Source organism: Oreochromis niloticus, linkage group LG7 (assembly GCF_001858045.2).
Source record: "Oreochromis niloticus isolate F11D_XX linkage group LG7, O_niloticus_UMD_NMBU, whole genome shotgun sequence".
In the NCBI taxonomy this organism is placed as follows: Eukaryota; Metazoa; Chordata; class Actinopteri; order Cichliformes; family Cichlidae; genus Oreochromis; species Oreochromis niloticus.
Genome location: NC_031972.2, coordinates 43,279,030 through 43,298,968, shown reverse-complemented (window position 1 = coordinate 43,298,968; position 19,939 = coordinate 43,279,030). Strand labels below are relative to the sequence as shown.

The following is a 19,939-nucleotide window of genomic DNA, read 5'->3' as shown; positions in this document are numbered from 1 at the left end:
TTTTGGCCTTGGGTCCTCTACCCGAGACCTGAGAGCTTGATGGTCCTGAACAGTATCTTTACAGAGGTCTCAGATGTTGTTCCTGGGATCTCCTGGAGGCACTTGGAAGTCCTTGCACCGAGTGCTCCGATTACCACTGGGACCACTGTTGCCTTCCCCCACATCTTCTTGAGCTCTTCTCTAACCCCTTCATATTTCTCCAACTTCTCGTGTTCCTTCTTCCTGATGTTGGTGTCATTCAGTATCGCTTCGCTCTATCACTACGGCCATCTTCCTCTGTTTGTTTACCACCACTATGTCCAGTTAGGTAACCATCACCAATTTTCCGTCTGTATCTGGAAGTCCCACAAGATCTTAGCTGGGTCATTTTGGACCACCCTAGGGGGCGTCTCCCATTTTGACCTCGGTACTTCCAGGCCATATTCGGCACAGATGTTTCTGTATACTATGCCAGCCACTTGCATTCCATGTATGTCTTCCCTGCTAGCATCTTGCACCCTGCTGTTGTGTGCAGGATTCTCTCAGGGGCGTCTTTACACAGCCTGCACCTGGGGTCTTGCCGTGTGTGATAGACCCCAGCCTCTATGGATCTTGTGCCCAGAGCTTGTTCCTGTGCTGCCATGATTAGTGCCTCTGTGCTGTCTTTCAGTCCAGCTTTGTCCAGCCACTGGTAGGATTTCTGGATGTCAGCCACCTCCTCTATCTGCCGGTGGTACATACTGTGCAGGGGCCTGTCTGTCCATGATGGTTCCTCCCCTTGCTCCTCTTCTTTTTTGGGTTTCTGCTGCCTGTATTCACTAAGCACATAGTCGGTTGTGACCATCTTCCTGATGTACTCCTGAATGTTTGTTGTCTCATCCTAGACAATGATTGTGATACTCACAAGCCCCCAGCCTCTCTCCTTCCACTTAGCGTAAAGTCTCAGGGTGCTGGATTTGGGGTGGAAACCCTCCATGCATGGTCAGGAGCTTCCTTGTCTTGATGTCAGTGGTTTCCATCTCCTCCTTCGGCCAGCCTATTATCCCAGCAGCGTACCTGATCACCGGCAGGGTGTAGGTGTTGATGATCTTGTTCTTACAATTCAGCTGACTCCTCAGGACTTGCCTGACCCACTGCAGGTACTTGGTGGTTGCAGCTTTCCCAGCGGCCTCTCAGTGGTTTTCATTTGCATGTGGGATTCCCAGGTACTTGTAGCTGTCCTCAATGTTTGCAATGTTGCCTTCTGGTAGTGCAATCCAATCAGTTCTGACTACGTTCCCTCTCTTTGTTACCATATGTTTGTTTGTTATTATTCTTTTTCATTTATATGTTGACTAATTTTTTTTTTAATTTGCATCGTTTAATTATTCAATCATTACACAAGTCTTGTGTGATGACTTCCATAAAACCCACAAGACTTGATCCAGGAGCAGCTCAAGAAAATCTGGAAAAAAAAAAATTCCCGTAAAAGGAATTGTGTGGGTTAAATTAGCAGGACATTACAAGCTATAAAAAGGCTAATTGTCCAGTTTTATTGTCATCAAAACATAGAAGCTCAGCTCCATACTCCCCACGAAGCTCCTCAAAAAACTGGATTCAGAATTCCTCAGAAGTCTCTGAGGGGAGAACCAAACTCTTATTATGGCATTTAAGATATTTCTTTCATCCCTTTTCTTCCTTTCCCTTCCCACAGTCCTCAGACTTCATTGGGAATGATGTCAGAGTCACAGATTTCCAACGCATGACTGAGCACTTTATTTAGACCGCCTAGAGCCTAGCACCGGAAGGGGCAGGACCCTTTCACTTCTCATTTCCTGTACCACGGGAAGTGCATTCCTCGGCTGCTGGCAGTCGAACTACAGTTAAGAGCACAGTGTAACTGTGAGTTCCCGGCACTGGGCCAGCCTCCAGGAATCTTGGAGTAACTCCCAGTGGGCTGTCTCGGGATTTGGGTTGTGAGTGACAGAGCTGGATCAAGACAAATTTAGAACTCTCACTTCTTAAAATTATTTTGAGATTAAAAAAGAAAAAAAATGTGTGTAAGAAATAACCAGTTCAGCTGTTGTCATGTTTATTTTGACTTGAATCAAACTACTGCTTGACCATAGATTAAGAGGCGGCAGCAGCATAAAATAGCTGGGAAACTATATAGGTGTCAAGCTTTTGCCATTGTTGACATGTTCATTCCATGTAGGATTCATAGCTCTGAGCTGTCTTTAATAAAACTGCCCTTTCAATAGTCCACCACCACCAACAATCAACACAAATCACAGTGAAGACCTTTAGCATTGCTAAACCTTAGCACCTTTACACTGATATATGGAGATTTTAATTGAACAATTGAACATACTAAAAGCGAATGCCACTAAAGCCACTGCTTTCTTTGTGCCCTGCTCGTCTTGTGGTCTCCTTCTTTTTGAAATATGTAAGTAGGTCATTCATGTTTTATTCTAGTTCTCTGACTCTGTATCTGCATGTTTATCTGACTGTGCTCCTGTAGGAGAAGGGAAAAGGAAACGCTCTGGTAAAGAATGACGCCCTGGAAGAACAGGATGCACAGAACCTGGAGATCGTTGCCTTCTGTGAAGACATAGCATCGTAAGATCCCTCTGCTTGCCATTGCCTTTCTTATATGTTTAAATATAAATATGAAAAATTGTTAAACTGCTCACAAAGTCACATTTCACATACCACAGTATCTTCACAAGTTGGAGCCATTAGTTCTACTGATAAGTTAAAATGGTGTAAATGATGGATGTAGCCACCATGATGTTACTCGTTGCAGTCTCAGTTCTTGGCCATATTGGTTTTCAGAGCAAAAGAATCACCATCTTTAGATGAAAGAGTGGAGTCACAAGTCAATAGTTAAGTTTAAGGGGAGTCCTTGTAGGCTACTGCTACCTTTGTCGAAACACCTGTCTGTTGAAGCATCTATTCACCCTCCTCAGAGTTTTTATAAAGGAAACAATCCACAGTTTCCAAAGGCTTCCTTTTTTGTGTTCCAGGCTATAAATAAACATTTTTAGTTAGGCATGTAGGATTCTGTCAATTTTAAGACAGTCTTAAGTGACATTTACAGGAACTGCAGTTTTTTTGCACTTTGATGTTGGTTTCATTTCTTTTGATCCAAAGGCTCCCCCTTTAGCATGGACTGTAGGCAGTGAAGCACACGGCCACAGAAATTACTTTTAGTTGGTTGTGACTGCCTAAAAAGATGCTTTTACCAAATATAGCATTTGTGCATACTTGGACATTTTCATGCATGCATTTGCTTAATTGTATGGTTTCAGTTCTCTTCATTGCTTGAGGCTGTACAGAATTTCTCACTCCGGTAGTTATTTTGGGTGGAGTAAAGATGACGCTCTCTTTGGAGAATCCACTTTCATTGTGTTAATAAAGTCAACACCCACTGTTGTTTGCCCAACGACTTCCCTCCATGCTTGTGGGTCAACAAATGGTTTGCATGGATTCTTTTGAGAAAACATGGGGGGGGGGCTTTTTCATAACATTGTCTGTCAACATCAGACACTTACAGATAACTAATTTGAGGCCTTATGGAAGCTTCTTGGGACTGGAGAGTAATTAGTTTTCAGTCATTTTATAGGATCTTTTCCATGTGTGTAATCATAATGTGCTATTCAGATTTGCTCTCCTTTCTCCCCTCCATCCATTTTTCCTGTTACGCTGCCCATCCTGCATTTAGTAGTCTCATCCAAGCCATCTGATTCATATGCTTGGCTGGCCTTGGCTTCCCCTAATGTATTTTCACTGGCCAAATAGACCAAAATATGAAGAGCAGAAAGTGCTGCATGTTTCTATTCTGATTTTTTTTTTCTTTACTAATTTTTTTTCTCCCCCCTACCAGCCTCCGTTCCAAATTCCCTCATGATGACATTGCAACCAACCCTGGCTTCATCCTTAGCCCTGTCATTACCCAGAGAAATGGTGGTGGTGATAATAGCTGTTCTGTCAAGGTTTCTATCGAAATCTCTGATTCTCAGCAGCCTGTAACCTTCACCTGTGATGGTAAGCATCTGAACGAAGTAAGAAATTGTCTGTTGTATGAGCCATGTTTCAATCAGTTCTTAACCGGATGAAAGGGCAGAATATGTACTTGATATGTCACGTGATACAAATGCTACTATGAAGGAACTAAAGAAGTGTCAAGTTTATTTTAGCTTATGAGCTTGATCTCCAACTGTTCTGAAATTGTCGCATAATAACCTGTTAAGAAGCCCAAAAAGTTTGTGTTAGTGCAAAAAACCAAAAACAAAAAAAGCTACTGTCATAAATCCAGTTTATACACTGGCACATCTCCTTACTGTAGAGCAGGGGTGTCCAAACTTTTTTCACGGAGGGCCACATACATAAAAATATAGGAGGGGCTGGGCCACTTACTAGAAATTAGGTATATAACCTTAACTGTAGTGTATTAAAGTTAGAAAAATCATTTAAAAGTGGTCAAATGTGTTATATTGTTGAATATAATTAAAGACAAAACTGCCTTCATCACAGCTTTTCCATAAATGGATCTTTATTGATTTATTCAGAAAAAGCTTTGGTAGCTCATTCTCAGAACAGCAGCAGATTTCTTCTTGGACAGAAGATTTACAGCACAGAGAAAAAACAATAAAGGGGAAAATGGGACGGGTACATTTCAAGCTTGTTATTTAAGTTCTTAGGCTTAGCAACACACCTATTAACGTTCGTTTGAAACGGTTATCAACATTAACAGACTGAACTGGACTTAATAACAGGAGTCCATATAATTTTAGTAAATTATTCTGGTGAGTATCAGCTGCGCTGGGTATGTAAATCGGGCCATCCAGCCGCGGTGCTGATCGTACGCCACTCGTGCCAAAAATCCGGACAAATGTCACTTGATCAAGGAGCAGATCTGCATCAGATGAGATCAGCTGACTTTGCGTGTGCGTGCGCTGTGCACTCTGTGTGTTAACAAGAAAAACACATATAAGAAAGTGGTGCGCAAAAGCAGGGTAGTGACAGAATTGATGCGCATTATTGATATTTGAAGCATGTGTACCTGCACATGCATGCTTATTAACACACCGGTACTGTGGAATATATTTTTTACTCACCTAAAGTGCTCGTGCTCTCGTCCACTCCCCGCAAAAAAAAAATTAGCAGCTGTGCGGTGTCTGTGGCATCAGTGCTCGGATCGCATGCGATGGAGTAAAAATCAAAAGCACAGCTTTATCAGACAGTTGCAGTTTAATGTTGGCGGACAAGTCTTCAGTGTGTGGCACAACTGTATTTCTGGACATGCTGACATTGTTGAAGTCCTGCACTTTTTCCGGGCACATTATTTCGGTGACTTTAACGAGGCAGCGTTTTATGAGGTCTCCATCTGAAAAAGGCTTGCCATGTCTTGCGATGAGTTGGGCGACCTCATAGCTGCTATTGGAGCCTTTTCCTGGACAATTTGAGCACGAAAAAAATACTGTTGCTGACCCTGCAGGATAGCTACCCTTTGCTTTAATTTCTGCTCTCACTCAGCACCAGTGGTGTTAAAACTAAGAAGTGCAATACACTCAAGCAAAAGTTGAAGTGCGGGCCATTTTCTATTCTATTTATAAAATTACTTGAGGGCCAATTAAAAATGGACGGGCCGGACTTTGGACACCCCTGCTGTAGAGGGTCCATGGGCAATGTCTTTGTCAGTTAGAAAGCTGAAAAACTGATAATGATTCAGTCCTGTGGTTCAGATTCTTCAGACAATCGCTTGATCCATTCTTAGCGACTTTCAAAACAGTGCTTCCTGGTGCAAAATGAAGCAATTTTCCTGCCAAATTCCTGTACCGATGGGACACCATGTGAATTGGCTAAAAAGGAAACTTGTGCTCCTATGCCTTTAAGAGCAAGCAGCTCCGATTGCAGATAAGGGAGCTCTGAAGGAGGAAACGACATTCACAGTTGCCAAACTCTTCGCACACACATTTTTCTTTTCATTTTTTTTCTGTCGTGGGAATTATATTATGTTCCTTTTCCACACAGATAAAGGTTTGTCCCCTCACCATTCAGTAGCCATGTTGGGTAAAAGGAAGTTGAGTTAGTTTTTGTTTGGTTTGGTGTTTTTTCCCTTCTCAAGGTCCTATTAAGGATTTTGGTTTAGTTCCCTGTTTATTTGGGGAGCTGTAATTGGCTGACCCCTCCTTATTCACATACAAATCTACAACCGCTCTGACTGACATGTCTTTAAGGATCTGAAGCCAAACACACTGGAGGCTGTCAGGCAGTCCACTGCGCTCTTTTGTTAGACATATTATTCCAACTGCGTGACCAAGTTCACCACTGTCTGGGTCCTTGAGGATCAGTGTGTCTGTATGTGAGTGTACATCTAGGATATTTTGCATCTTACTGTGTCCATACCCCAAAAATAAACATGACACTTGTTTTGTTTTAACACCAAATTTATTTTCTTAGACATAGACAAGTTCTCAGGCCTTAGTGTGTCCGTATGTATTACTTATGACCTAGAACTTATGACATAGGCACCACTCTGAAAAGCCCAGTTCAAAGTCAAAAACCTATGAGAAACGTATCTAATACTTTTTTGCTTTTTGGAGCTTCCTGCTTCTTATCATAGTTTACATTGTCTTCCTGTTACAGCTAATTTCACCTCCTTAAAAGCCACAGTCACTTTCTAAATAGGGTTCTTTTGTCCATGTGTGATGTCTTTTTCATTAGTTCAACTCAAAGCTAACCCTAACCTACTCTAACCCTAACCCTTTCTCAGTGTTTTTCTTCATTCCCCCACTTTTTGGTCTTGTCCTTTTTTTTTTTTTTATAGAAACTACAAATTAAAAATGCCACATGAGAAATTTTTCCTGTCCGCTCTGCACCTTCTTGTCTCGTTCTTTTCATTTTTTTCCTTTTCTTCACAGGTTCTATTTGTTCTATTTTTATTTTCATCTTCTCTTATTTATCACTCAGTAGCTCGTCTTCCTTTATCTGCTGTGGAAGCCTTGAAGTTTAGTGAATTTGTTAGTGTTGTATCCACTTGCAGCTGATTTTCTTATTATAAATGAAAGTGTATTGTGTTAAAAACAATGTTTGTGCCCTTCTGAAATCTTTGACTGTGCTCATATTGTAGAGAACAGACCAAAAGAGAAATAACTGATTGTTGTAATCTCTGGCTGTGAACTGCTGCTGCCTTCTCAGGGATTCCTTACATACTGTGGCTGAAGAGGGAAGATAGAAGAGAGTAAGAAGGGGAGGAAGCAATACATTTAAGAATTACAAAAGAGGACGGAGCAAAAAATGTGACAAATGAAAGGGAGTAAAGAGATGATTTATAAAGGAAAGAAAACAAAGAATGATATTTATGAAGAAACTCGGTGACAAAGGTACACACTTTGCGTAAGAGAATGAGAATTGCTTGAAGTGAGAAGTAAATATGCAGAGAATGACAGAAGTTAAATTCTAAGAGACCTGGGTTGTCGTCTGTTGCTGGGAGGATGTTGGAGAGGAGACAACCCCATGTTTCTTAAATCTTTCACCTACACAAAAAAAACACATATCAGAAAGAACTTTTAATACGTAAAGTCTAACTAAACTAAGATGCAGAAATCAAACTGGCTGTGGCTGGAATGGGAATTGGCACCTAGAAGTCTAAGCTCATAGTACTCGACCGGAAAAGGGTGGAGTACCCACTTGGAGTCGGGAATAAGTTGCCAAGTGGATTTTAGGTATCTCAGGGTCTCCTTCACAAGGAAGGGAAGAAGGAGCAAGACATTGACAGATGGATTGGTGCAGCATATACAGTAATGAGTGTGATGTACCGGTCTGCTGTGGTGAATTGATACTATAGATGTACTCTTCAATCTGCATTACCAATCTCACTTTTGGCCACGGCCCGTGGGTAGTGACTGAAAGAATAAGAGCGTGGATACAAGCAATGGAAATTGGTTTCCTCTGAAAGCTGTCAGGCCTCTCCAGTCCTTCTGCCTAGGATGCCTCCTAGGTGAGGTGTTTTGGGCACGTCCCACTGGAATGAGTGCCCTGGGTTAGACCCAGGACACACTGGTGATATTACATTTCTCAGCTGGCTTGAGAATGCCATGGTGTTCGCCCCATAATAGCTACAGGAGGTGGCTGTGGAGATGGGCAGTCTGGAGGTCTTCTTAGGCTGCTGCCCCCACGGGACGGATTGATGGCGTGAAATTCTTAGTATCATAGAATCACCATTACAGTATGCCTTAATTCTCAGGCTTAAACTCCTCCACTTTCTGTTATGCTTTAGCATCTACTTTCCTTCCAATCGTGGTTTTTCCTTTGCCGTTGTGGGGCTCTTTTTTTTTTTTCTTTCTCCTCCTTCTTCTTCTTCTTTTTTTCCCTCTTTGATTCTCTCTGACAATTGGACTTGTTACTGAAACATAAATCTCTGTTTCCTCTCTTCACATCTTTATGGTCTTTGCCTTGTAGATTTAACAAGTGCAGAGTGACTTCTGAACCTCTTACTTGGATCCTACATAAAAGGGATTTGACATGCACTGTAACAAAAAGTAACTTTCGTTGGTCTCACTTTGTTCTCGGTTCTATGTGTGTGTGTGTGTGTGTGTGTGTGCACGTGCACTAAATCAACCATTAATATTTTTGTTCGAGTGTGACTCCACCAACACCATTCCCCAGTCATGTGTGAAATGGTTAACAGTATTTGACGTCGGAATTTTTTCCTCTTGTAACTTGTGCCCTCAAATATGCCCGCTGGGAATTCCATTACCAGTTCAGAATACTTCCAAAATGAGGCATGGACTGTGTAATTGCATTGTTACAAAATGCTCTTGTAGCACATATGTGACCACCATTGCCACACAGGCATTGCAGTGCTAGCTTAAGCGGCAAGAAAAGCCTCACCATTCCTCCTAAGGGTGGAGGGTGGTGTGTTATTGCTTTAGGCAGGGGTGGTCCAGCTCCGTGTGTGTCAATATGAACTTCTTTTAAGTAACCTGAGCATGTGTACTTAATCCAACGCCTAGATGTATCCTTGTGTGAAGAGTCTGTGTCTGTCTTTTTATCTGTCAGCTTGTGTTTATGTATATTCAGTGTGCTTAAAAACTCATTTGAAGTAGGTAAACAGCAGAATAATCTGCTGTGTCAAGTTACGCTCTCCACCTAATCTTCGCTTGGCCTGACACATCAGGTATCGCAGGACACGCAAACACCCAGGGCTGACCCAAATCCCCCTCACTTAATATTATTTCACAGTATTCTGCGGTAATGCCTTTGATTCGAGAACTGGTTTGATTTGAAATATGAAACACGAGCTGTTCAGAACCTGGGAGGATGTGTTTTGTGGTTAGAAAGGAATTTTGATCACTATAAGAGTTCAGTTCCCCCACCTGCAAAAGCAGCTTTTTAACAGCCTCAGAAAGTTATTGTGGTCAAGTCTCACAAAAAAAGGCAAGATTGGAACTGGCTATTTACCTTTAATCTTTCTAATTCAAATTATAGTCATTTTTTGTTTGTCAGCTATTCAATATGCTGGTAAATTGTTTTGGGAATGCTCCAAATTTATTTTTTTAGCTAACCCAGTAGGTAGTGTGTTCATCTTTGTTCCATAATTACCTTTCCCTCTCCGTCTGTTGATCTTTCCATCTTTTGTCTCTCCTCCACGTTTACCTCTCTTTCATGATTGCCTTCTTCCCTTTTCTTCATTATTGTCTCTGGATAATAATCATGCCTTTTTTTTCTCCTTAAGTGAGTTCTCCAGTGGAGCTGTTGATCAGTCAGACTCTGTGCTGGGTCCATGATGACTTGGACAAGGTAGACTTCTCCAGCTACTTGCTCAAAGTCTGTGGCCGGGAGGAGGTGCTACAAAAGTGAGTATTTCTAATACACTGGCATTTGAAATGCCACTTCTCCCAGGAGTTTCTAATAAGTTTATTTTTTCATGCATTTTTTTTTCTCTCTTTCTCAGTTTCTCTCTTTCATCTCTTTGTCTGTGAGTCTCCTGTCTTGGCAACATGTTTAATCTGTCATCATCAACTGCTGGCTAAATTAATGCTGTGTTTGTTGCACGACCATTTGCTGGAATAAATCTTAATAATCTTCCACCGGCTACATTCAGAACTACAATACTATTTACTGTAAAATCATTATGTATGTACCCATCACTTTATACTTTTAAACATAAGCTGTTTGAATGTTTAAGTGCTTGTATTCTTGTTATGGATTACATCTTTGGATTATCAGTATTTATTGTAAGCTAGCAAGGTAAATTATGACTGTATTAGTAAAAAAGATGGGTCTGGTATCAACATGTGTTTTAAGACCTTTAAGGAGACTGTTAACTTGTTTTGACGCGCACCATATCCTGCTTGATAATATGATCCTACAGAGTTTACCAAAAATACAGTTTTCAGAGTTTTCTTCAAAAATGGATAAAAATATGTGAGCTACCAGTGCTTGTTTTTGTCACACAGACATAAAAGACTTGAACTTAAAAGGAAACTTTTTTTTTTCCTATAGAATCTGACACTGCGGGTATAAAAATGCTGATTTATTTATTTTTGCAGTTTTATAACAGAGCTTAAACATGTTTTTTAGCCCTGTCTATCTCCTGTAGTTGGGAAATTATTATGGTTCAAAAATGCTGGAAAAAATAAGTGCAAATTTTCATCCCACCTCCGTTTACTTCGACGGTCTGTAACACTGTCACTGGTGTTGATTGATTTTGTTTTCATTGAATGACCCATTTGCTAAAAATAGGCACAAAAATAAGCAAATATTATTTTGTCTTATAGAGAAATGTATACAGCGTCAGTGGGTTAACTCTTTTCTGTTAAAACCTTCCTTTAAAATGTTTTCAACAACTGCTCTATAATATTCTTAACATATAATTGTTTGTTTTTTCTTTTCTTCTTTGTTTTAAACCTTTCTTATCTGTCACTATGTGCCACAGTAAACACAGCCTGGGCAGCCATGAGTACGTTCAGAACTGCAGGAAGTGGGAGAATGAGATCAGATTACAACTGCTCTCTCACTCAACTATGAGAAGGGACTTGGCACGCACTGTGAGTTACTCTGTCATCTTATCATATGGACTCTTTTCCCACTCCTGAAAATCAACAACATGCAGTCTTCATATGGTAAAATCATGATTTGACTGATATACTTTTGGTTGATAGACTTTTGCTGTTTTTTTCTTCTTCTTAGGCAGAAGATGACAAGTCTACCATAGACTTAGAGAAGTACCTGGGCCTGGTGGAGAGGCCTTTTAAGGAGAATGTCACAAGGTCTGAGCATCCTACATTAGTTAAAAATATTACAAACAACTTCAGAACAAGCAGACTTGGTATTCCATTTTCAGTTGCATAAATAGTCCTGTATTTTCACTCCTCCTGTTATTTTACTTATTTTAAATCATCTCTTGGCTCTTTCCAGACCTGGTTTTTAGTCACAATAAATCAAAAGTGAGATGTGATTTAAAAAATTATTGATGCCAGCCTTAAAAAACAAACAAACAGAAGAAACATATGGTGTCTTCTGATATTAATTTGGCTTTCTTTCAAAGTCTACTTCACTGGCTCCTCTGGATGGCTTCCAGTGCTGCTGCTATTTTTAGATTGCTCCCCGGGAGTCTCTTTCTCACCCCTTTCTTACTGTGCACTCTGCCTACCTCTGTGGTTCTCAAATGTATGCCGAGAGCAAATATACATTTCTGTTTAAAAAGGACTTTGTTTCATTCGGAGGATCAGATGGTGTTGAAAATTGAGTCCCCAGCTCTGAATGGAACAGTTTTCAGCAGCTTTCATTCAATGAGAAGAAGGCAGCAGTGTGACGATATCGCCTGTGTAATTTCCTGAGGTGTCTAAGGGAGAAGAACTATAGCACTTGTCAAACACGACTCATTGAAAACAAATATGATTTTTTTTTCTTTTTTTTTTTTATTGCCACATAAGCACAGTTGTCCCGTACCACCCATCTTGCTCACCAGACTTGTATCCCTACTACTTCATTGCGTTCCCCAAAATGGAAATTAAGTTGAAAGGTAATGGTTTTAAAACGATGGAGAGACACACAAGCAGAATGTTCACAGAGCGATCCAGAAATGGCAGCTGCACTAAAAGCAAAAGTCAGCAAGAAGATTGTCTTGATGGAGAGATTCGCCAAATTTAAATCACATGAGGTTCATCTGTTTTTGGAGAGGGTTTTTTGTGTCTTTTTTAATGTCTCTGATTCAAGAACTGTTTGATCACACCTAATATCTGTGTCTCTTCATGCAGACAAGGCCTGGCCGATTATTTGGAAGGCTATCACAATCAAGTCAACATCTGCCTACAGAATGAGGTACGTGTGATTAGGATGGTAGTTTGTTTAAAAAAATAAAATAAAAGAGAAAAAAAGAGAGAAATAATGAAATTTTATTTGGCTCTTTAGTGTGTAAGCCAGCTACTTATACCGCATTTTCAAAGTTTAGTCTAATAAAAAATAATAGTGTCATAAAATACCCCAAACATTGTTTTCAAATTTCCTGCCCGTTTTTGTGTCTGTTGAAATGCATGTTAGTAAACCAGGTCGTTCTTGGAAGGCAGTTTTCTAGAAAAATGTTTTTCAGCCATTGCTTGTTGTTGTGGGTTAATTGAATGCAGCCTGAATGGGGGAGTGAGACAATACAACCCTAAAACTGGCATGTCGCTGATGAGTGCTTCAAGATGTGTTTGAGCTACCTTCTCCAGAACTAAATAATGTTTACTAAATGATGCAGTTTTAGCATGCAGAAGTTTGTTACTGTACTAAACTGCTCTGTGTCTATGTTTAGAGTAACCAGTATAAGACAGTGGATCGGCTGGTGCAGACTGTAAAGAACATGTGCTGTGCTTTAGATGAGGTGGAGACCCAAGCCATCACAGAGGCAGTCAAAAGACTAAAACACTCTGTCAATTTACCCAGGACACGCTCACCCATGGTTGGCTCTTCATATATATTTAACATACACATGCTAGCTCATTCATACCATTGCTTAGTTTCATTTGCCTTTCTAAGACCAACATACTTTCCTTTCTAGATGGGATCGACGTCATCTTGCCAGTCATCAAATGGTAAGTTCTATAAATAATATACAGTGAGACTCAAACAGCTCAGCTCAAAGTTCTTTGTCACCCCTTACAGTGAAACAGCTTTTCTTGAAAAGTGTTACAATTTTGGCAAATTTTTTGCAGTCTAAGGAAAATGAAGTTAAAATCATGTACTGTGTTTGCTCTCCCATCTATAACACACTGCGACAGTGAGCTGAAGATGCATTGTTAATAACATATTGACCTAACATGGATCCACAGGTCTCACCAGTCCTGTGGAGGAAAGCATGGCGTTGCTAACACAGGCCATCTATGACCTGGCCAAGCTCTACCTGCGCTCCTTCTCCCCTCCATCCTCCTCCTTCCGCTCCCCTCCATTGCCCCAGGTTACCGATGGAGACGCTGTGGAAGCGAGGAGAAGCAAAGAAGCTTCTGGCACCACAGACCACCTTCAGTTCACGCTGTTCGCCTTGCACGGCATACCAGCCAACTGGGTCAGCAGGTAAGCATTCAGTGGATGAATGCAGATCTGAATATAAACATACTGGGTGGAGTGACTATATTTATGCGGGACACCTATTAAAACTACATGTTTTGGGTGTTTGTAACAAACTAACTCCTGCTCATTGATACAGTAGGTCACACTTTACAAAGTACAAATTTCTCATTTGAATAAAGTTCAGCATTTTCTTTGTTATAATCCAGTTGCTGGTCATTTGTTCATACAGCTGAAAACCACATGAAACCTGAAGTTTGTTGCAACAAAACATCTTATTTTCTGCCAAACCTTATCCAGGCTGCTGTTTTGAACAACTTTATTCTTTCCTGTAGGATAATTAAAACCTATAGGTAAGAACAAATGGATGAACAATCACCCACTTGCTTGGTATTATTAGTACCACCCACACTTCACCCAGTTTTACTTATGCAAGATAAGATCAAAGGAAGACAGAAGGCGGTGGAAAGCAGTGTGAAATTATAATTGCTTCATTTTGCAGGTGCATGCAATGCTTACAAGAACAAAAAAGCGATAAATTCTCTTTTAGCAAATAGCAATATAAGATTCAACAAATGTGGTGTTATACAATAACAATTTGTTTAGCAGCTAGGAATGTGGAGCATATTTCTTTGGTGCCAGAATAAGCAGTAGTCACTCAAACTGTACTGTCACAGAATGTCTTGTTTACTTCTACTAAACAAATGGCACTGGTGTTGCTCCCCGTATCTTATTTTTCCATGCCAGTGTCCAGTTTCAGTGTGTCTGGAACACAGTTGAACCGAATTTTCTGTTCCCAGCTCTGTCACGCATTGGTGAACAGCATCAGGGCGTTTCTGACAAGCCCCCTCCACGTTAGGATCTCTAAACATCTGAAAATAATTTGTATGCTCATATCAAAGAAAAAAGGAGCTGTAACCCTGACTGTAAGACGGGAAGAGTTTTTAATCTCTCATTTTGGATTTTTGCAGTGTGCCTTCAATAGTAATTTTCTGGTCATCCATTTAGGCCTTTTATAAAGAGAGGAACTGCCTAATAATAGGCCTGTTTACTCTGGCTCGGCCTCTTCCAGCAGCTGTTTTAAGCCAGCACCAAACATTGCTGCAGTGACAGTTATTCCGAGGATCCCTCCAAAAATATTTATAGCAGAGGGACACAGTGATTCCAATATTTCTGGTCCCGGATTAGTGGCTGAGTATGTTTGTGTTGTGGTGTTATAGCAGTGCTGCCTTACTGAAGCTGAGCATTTGGCATTGTTGTTGCTAGCATGTCCTCCATCTGGAGCGTCAGTAGAGGCCACAGCATCGCCAGCATATTGAGACACCATGGCTAGTGGTAGAGCTGCCAGCACAGATGGCTCTGAGCAGCAGATGAGGCTGGTTGTAGTGAAAATACATTATCAGTTTGCTTTTATTTACATGTACATTTTATTCATTTAGTATACAACAGAATATGGTCTGCATCAAAAGTCATTACTGAAAACAGTAATGACTGTAAACACCAACTAGATTGTGCTGCAGATAGGACATGTGACATCCACTCGGCACCTTCAGTTTCAACCACTGCCATTCAAATTTACTTTCTCTCTGTTGGGTAGAAAAGACATGCTCTGGTGCACCTGTGGAAATCACTTTTTGAAAACAGATTTGTGTGAAAAATAAAATACTGGATGACTTTTTTATGCATCCAAGATGCAGTGTGTTGAAGATGCAGTTTATTTTTTTGCTGTTAGTTTATATCAAGAAAACGGAAGTCTTACTTAAATTAGAGCATTTTATATAGTCACAGGCTCAGTCACAAAGGTGTGAGCTGATTAGACCTTATCTCTGGTCTAATGGTTTGCAAGCATTGATAACACTGCACTTGTCTATGCTTTTTTTTTTTTTTTAACAGCAGATAGTTTTGATCTATCCAAGCACAGGTACAACTGGCGCCAGTTTCAGGGCCTGGTATTTCATAGCTTGGCTTAATCATGGGTTTCTGGGACTCTTCAGTAGAATTAAGGCAGCAGAAATGTAATCATATATACCTGTTTTGTTTGGGGGTTTGTTCTTCTCCTTTTCTTTCTTCCCTGTCATAACAAAAGATGTTTTCTAGAGCGTGATCTTAGCAAAGCTCTGCTTGACACAAGTTGACACAGTGGTAGTGGGTTGAATCTATGATATGAATATCACTGAGGTGCCTTTGAGAAAGTCTGGGAAAGGTTTTTTTATGTTTTTTTTAGTTCTGTGTGGGCAGGTACTAAATATATTCCTTGAATACATGCTTTTGTTCTGATTAAGGTAATCAGGCTGACTCGCATAACCTGTGATGGATGTTCATGGCTTAATAATAGCAGTATGCATGTATGCACTACTGTCAGTATTTTTATCAGTAAACTTGTTGGAAGGTTTGAAGAAGTCGCCCCCCTGTCCCTACACACTTAGATGTTACCTTTGAAGAAGACGGCCTCATTTGTTCATATTTGAAAGGGGTTTTTTTAACTGTATAGCTGTGATACAGTGCATTACTAAATATAGGCAAACATTTTCAGTGTATTCTGGTCTTTAAAAAAAAACAAACAGATTAAATTAAGCTGCAACATAGCTTCACATAGGCTGAAATGATTTGTTATACTCTTGTGTCTGCCTGTTTTCTTATAAAGCTATTTACAATTAAACAAACACACAAGTTAAGAGAAATATAAATGGTAAATAAATGGCCTGTATTTATATAGCGCTTTTATGGTCCCTAAGGACCCCAAAGCGCTTTACATATCCAGTCATTCGCCCATTCACGCACACATTCACACACTGGTGTGTGAATGTGTGCGTGTGAATACAACTGCAAGATTATTATGTGTGTAGAACTGGAATATCTGTCAGTATATGAGACTAATCAAGGTTTACACACTGTGAGGACACAACACAAGTAACATTTAAGTGTTGTCATGAACAGTTTACCCATCTTCTGCATTTTGCTTGGGCCTCGTGCCTTCTTCTGCAGCCTGTTTGTGATGGATGGAAAGGCTTGCAGCCTCTCAGCGCAGCCAAGTAATGCCGAGTCCCCCTCTGTTCCCATATGGACATATCTTAACTGTATTATTCTTAAATATACCTTTATTCTAGCAACATGCCATCAACAGGCTATTAGAGTTCTACTAGATAGAACTCAGTGTTTTGCCCTGTGTTTTCTGTGTTCAGTAGAACATGTAATTAGTTGTGGACAAATAACCACACAAGTTTTTTTGGGTTGTTTCAGTTATGAGAAGTACTTCCTGGTGTGTTCCCTCACCCACAATGGCAAGAACTTGTTTAAACCAGTCCAGTCCAAGAGAGTGGGCACGTATAAGAGCTTCTTCTACCACATCAAATGGGATGAACTGTAAGTCTTTCCTTTTCAGTGTACTCAATTCACTTTCTTTCTCTGTTTTTCAAACAATAATGTAATATTTGTATTGTCTGTCCATGCTGCTGACACTGCTCTTGTCTGTCCAAGGATCAATTTCCCCATAGCAGTAGCTGTGCTCCCACTGGAGTCCATACTGAGCCTGGCTCTGTTTGGGGTGCTGAATCAGAATGCCAGTGGCTCCCCAGACTCAAACAAGCAAAGGAAAGCCCCAGAGCTGCTGGGAAAGGTCTCAATGCCACTCTTTGATTTCAGACGGTGAGGAAAAAAGAGCAGTTGGTAGTGGCTGTACTTATGTTTTAATGTGTTTCACCTATTTTACCTAGTATGTTCATATTATTTATCACATGTTTTGTATTATTACATGTTATTTTATTCACTTAAAGTAATCTATGAAAGTAAAGGAACTTGTACTTTTTTGAATCTCTAAAACGAAAAATGTAAACAAAATTAGCAAGCCAGAAATGAACATTAAAAGATCGTAAAACTTTATATTCTTGCCATTCTTCTTAGGATTCCTTGCTCTTGTTGTTTATTGCCGACTGTTTTTGCAGAGTGCTTGCGAGGGGCACCCGACTGTTATGTCTGTGGACGTCTGCCCAGGGAGCGGCCGCTGCTGCCGGCTCTACAGGCAGCCGCAAAAGGGTACCAACAGAAAGAATCGTACTGCAGGTTGGCAACAACATTAGTGCAGACTTCTTCCCAACTATCATTTTTTTTAAGTTTCCATTTTTGATGTATTGTCTTTGTAGTGCAAATCATTACATTTTATTTATTTTATCTTTTACACACAGTCACAAATGTTCTTTGGAAACGTGATTGGATATGATTGGTATTAGCACTGCTGCTCATGATGCTGAACTAAGTCATTTTACATCAAATACAAAGAACAGTGTGTTGGATTAACACATAGTACAACTGTAGTTGTTTACAACCAAATGGACACATTTTAAGTCAAACAGGATCATCACATTTAGTAGGAAATCTGTTGCCGGCAATGACTGCCTAAAGTCTTGGACCCCTAAACAACAACAGACACTTTGCAGCTTTCCTGGTAATTTCCTTGGAGTTTTAACTGCAGACATCTTCAGCTTTTGCTTGTTGTGAATGTCTTTAAAAGACACTAGTAGATGCCGGTGTGCAGGAATATGTGAGGTTGCTGTACACCTTGATTCAAAATTTCTTCCGGATTAAAAATTCAGTCCTATTAATAAACTGAGCCCTGCTCTGGTGTTTTTTGTTACCTTCAGGTGAACTTCCCCAACTCGCCAGTGGATGTTTTATATGTTGGACCCAAAGAAGCCCCCAGCCCCGAGCCCCACACACTGGAGGAGCTGGACCCTGACCTCCGACGTAAACTGGAGAAAATCTGCAGCCGAGCTTCCAATTTTGGGTAGGAGATTATTCTCTGTTTAAGTATAAGGGAAAGATTGTAATGCAGAATTCAGAAGTATTTAACAGTTAATGTATCAGCATTTTGCGGTGTCAAATAAAAGCACTGATATCAGTTAAAACCACTAGAGAGCTAGTGTTGGAGTTACTCAGCCTGATGCACATAACAGATGTTATTCAAGAGGCTCGAAGCAACTGCTGCATGTATTAACTTCTCAATTTTTCTAATTAATTTGTCTTCATGTGTCCAAAGTCCAACAAAACCCGATATTCTTTTTGATTTTTTTTTTCTTGCAAATGAATAAATGACTCTAAAGCTTCTAAATAGGATGTGTAAGGCAGTCTTTGTAATAGAATTCACCTCATCAAATTTAATGTAAACACTTTCAAATTCTAATTGTTGCCCTGTTGATGCCAGTTTGGCTTGTACTGGAATTACAGTGCTTGGGGTTATGAGAGTTTAAAAAGATATGCACAGAAAGAGTACTTCTAGTTAAGTCTGTCCCATTCAGCAGGCAGCTTTTTGGCTTTCTTTCAGGCCACCCAAAAACCGTTAGACTTAATAGATTTAAGAAGGGATTTTAAAAAGATGCTGCTGACTTTGCCAGCCACAGTTCCCAGTACATGCCTCTCTGTTGTCTGCTCCAGCGTGTCTGTGTTCATCCAGCTGCTCCGAGCCCAGTTAAATGCTCTCTTATGCCTGCTGCCAGCCAAATCTCCTCTCCATGCTGCCAACATCCGCAAGACTCAACCGGCACTTTAACGCAGAGCTCTCTCTCACTGGGCTCTCACCGCCTGTTTGCTGTCCTGTCCATTCATTTCTGTAGCCTCTGTGGACACAGGGCTTGTGGAGCCACATCAGTGCTGATGTAGCGGGTGCTGTCTTTTTTGTGTGTGCAACACTCCTTTACTCCCTGGAGCAGGCAGTTTAATTTTTATTACTACTGCAAGGTCTGGGTCAGGTACAAGTTGGAGTTTTTTATTTGAGGGGTCGGGGGTGGGTGGGTAGGGGTGGGGATAATATCCGGGATTTGGGTTTAAAGCAGAGCATCAAAAAGTGATTCAGTGGTGTTCAGGGACCAGCAGACCACCTTTGTACAACATGTGACAGATATGTAAGCATAAAAGGAGGAAGTCCTTCCAATTTGTGTTCAGTTTTCTGTTTAAATGTGCATTGCAACTATAGAGATTTTATTGCTCACTTTGCATTATGTAGGACTCTGCTGAAAGTGCTCAGTCTCTGTTTTAAGGATGATTTTGAGATTTAGGCGTTTTGAGATGTCATGACCAAATCTTTTTAAACACGTGTGTAGCTCAAAAACTTTTGAGTTGAAGTCTTTCTTTCAATTTTATGTAAACCGCATTCAGACATATTCCCCCCCTCTTTTTTGTCTCCAGGCTGAAGCGAGCAGACCACCAGCTGCTGTGGGACCATAGGCTCCACTGTCGGAGGGACCACCCCAGCAGCCTCCCTAAGGTACTGGCCAGTGCGCCCAGCTGGGACTGGGCCAGCATGGCTCATATTCACTCCCTGCTGCACCACTGGCCCACCCTGCCCCCCGTAACAGCGCTGGAGCTACTTGACTCAAAGTACGGCGTGAGCTCAGCACTTAGACGCACACAGATTTTTACGAATACAGAAATT

The 19,939-nt window shown here is 40.7% G+C and overlaps 1 protein-coding gene across 2 annotated transcripts in view; it reads left to right on the top strand.

Annotated features, from left to right (window-relative positions):
* The window catches only part of pik3c2a (phosphatidylinositol-4-phosphate 3-kinase, catalytic subunit type 2 alpha), a 48,260-nt gene that overhangs the window by 17,374 nt on the left and 10,947 nt on the right, over window positions 1–19,939 (top strand). For both annotated transcript variants that reach the window (XM_005459967.4, XM_025909368.1), the window contains exons 3-16: window positions 2,480–2,577; window positions 3,845–4,005; window positions 9,701–9,821; window positions 10,904–11,015; window positions 11,158–11,237; window positions 12,228–12,291; window positions 12,764–12,910; window positions 13,010–13,043; window positions 13,281–13,521; window positions 16,756–16,878; window positions 16,993–17,160; window positions 17,457–17,574; window positions 18,153–18,295; window positions 19,693–19,884. In XM_005459967.4, coding sequence (XP_005460024.1) covers window positions 2,480–2,577; window positions 3,845–4,005; window positions 9,701–9,821; window positions 10,904–11,015; window positions 11,158–11,237; window positions 12,228–12,291; window positions 12,764–12,910; window positions 13,010–13,043; window positions 13,281–13,521; window positions 16,756–16,878; window positions 16,993–17,160; window positions 17,457–17,574; window positions 18,153–18,295; window positions 19,693–19,884 — 1,802 coding nt within the window. The remainder of the gene's footprint in view (window positions 1–2,479; window positions 2,578–3,844; window positions 4,006–9,700; window positions 9,822–10,903; window positions 11,016–11,157; window positions 11,238–12,227; window positions 12,292–12,763; window positions 12,911–13,009; window positions 13,044–13,280; window positions 13,522–16,755; window positions 16,879–16,992; window positions 17,161–17,456; window positions 17,575–18,152; window positions 18,296–19,692; window positions 19,885–19,939) is intronic.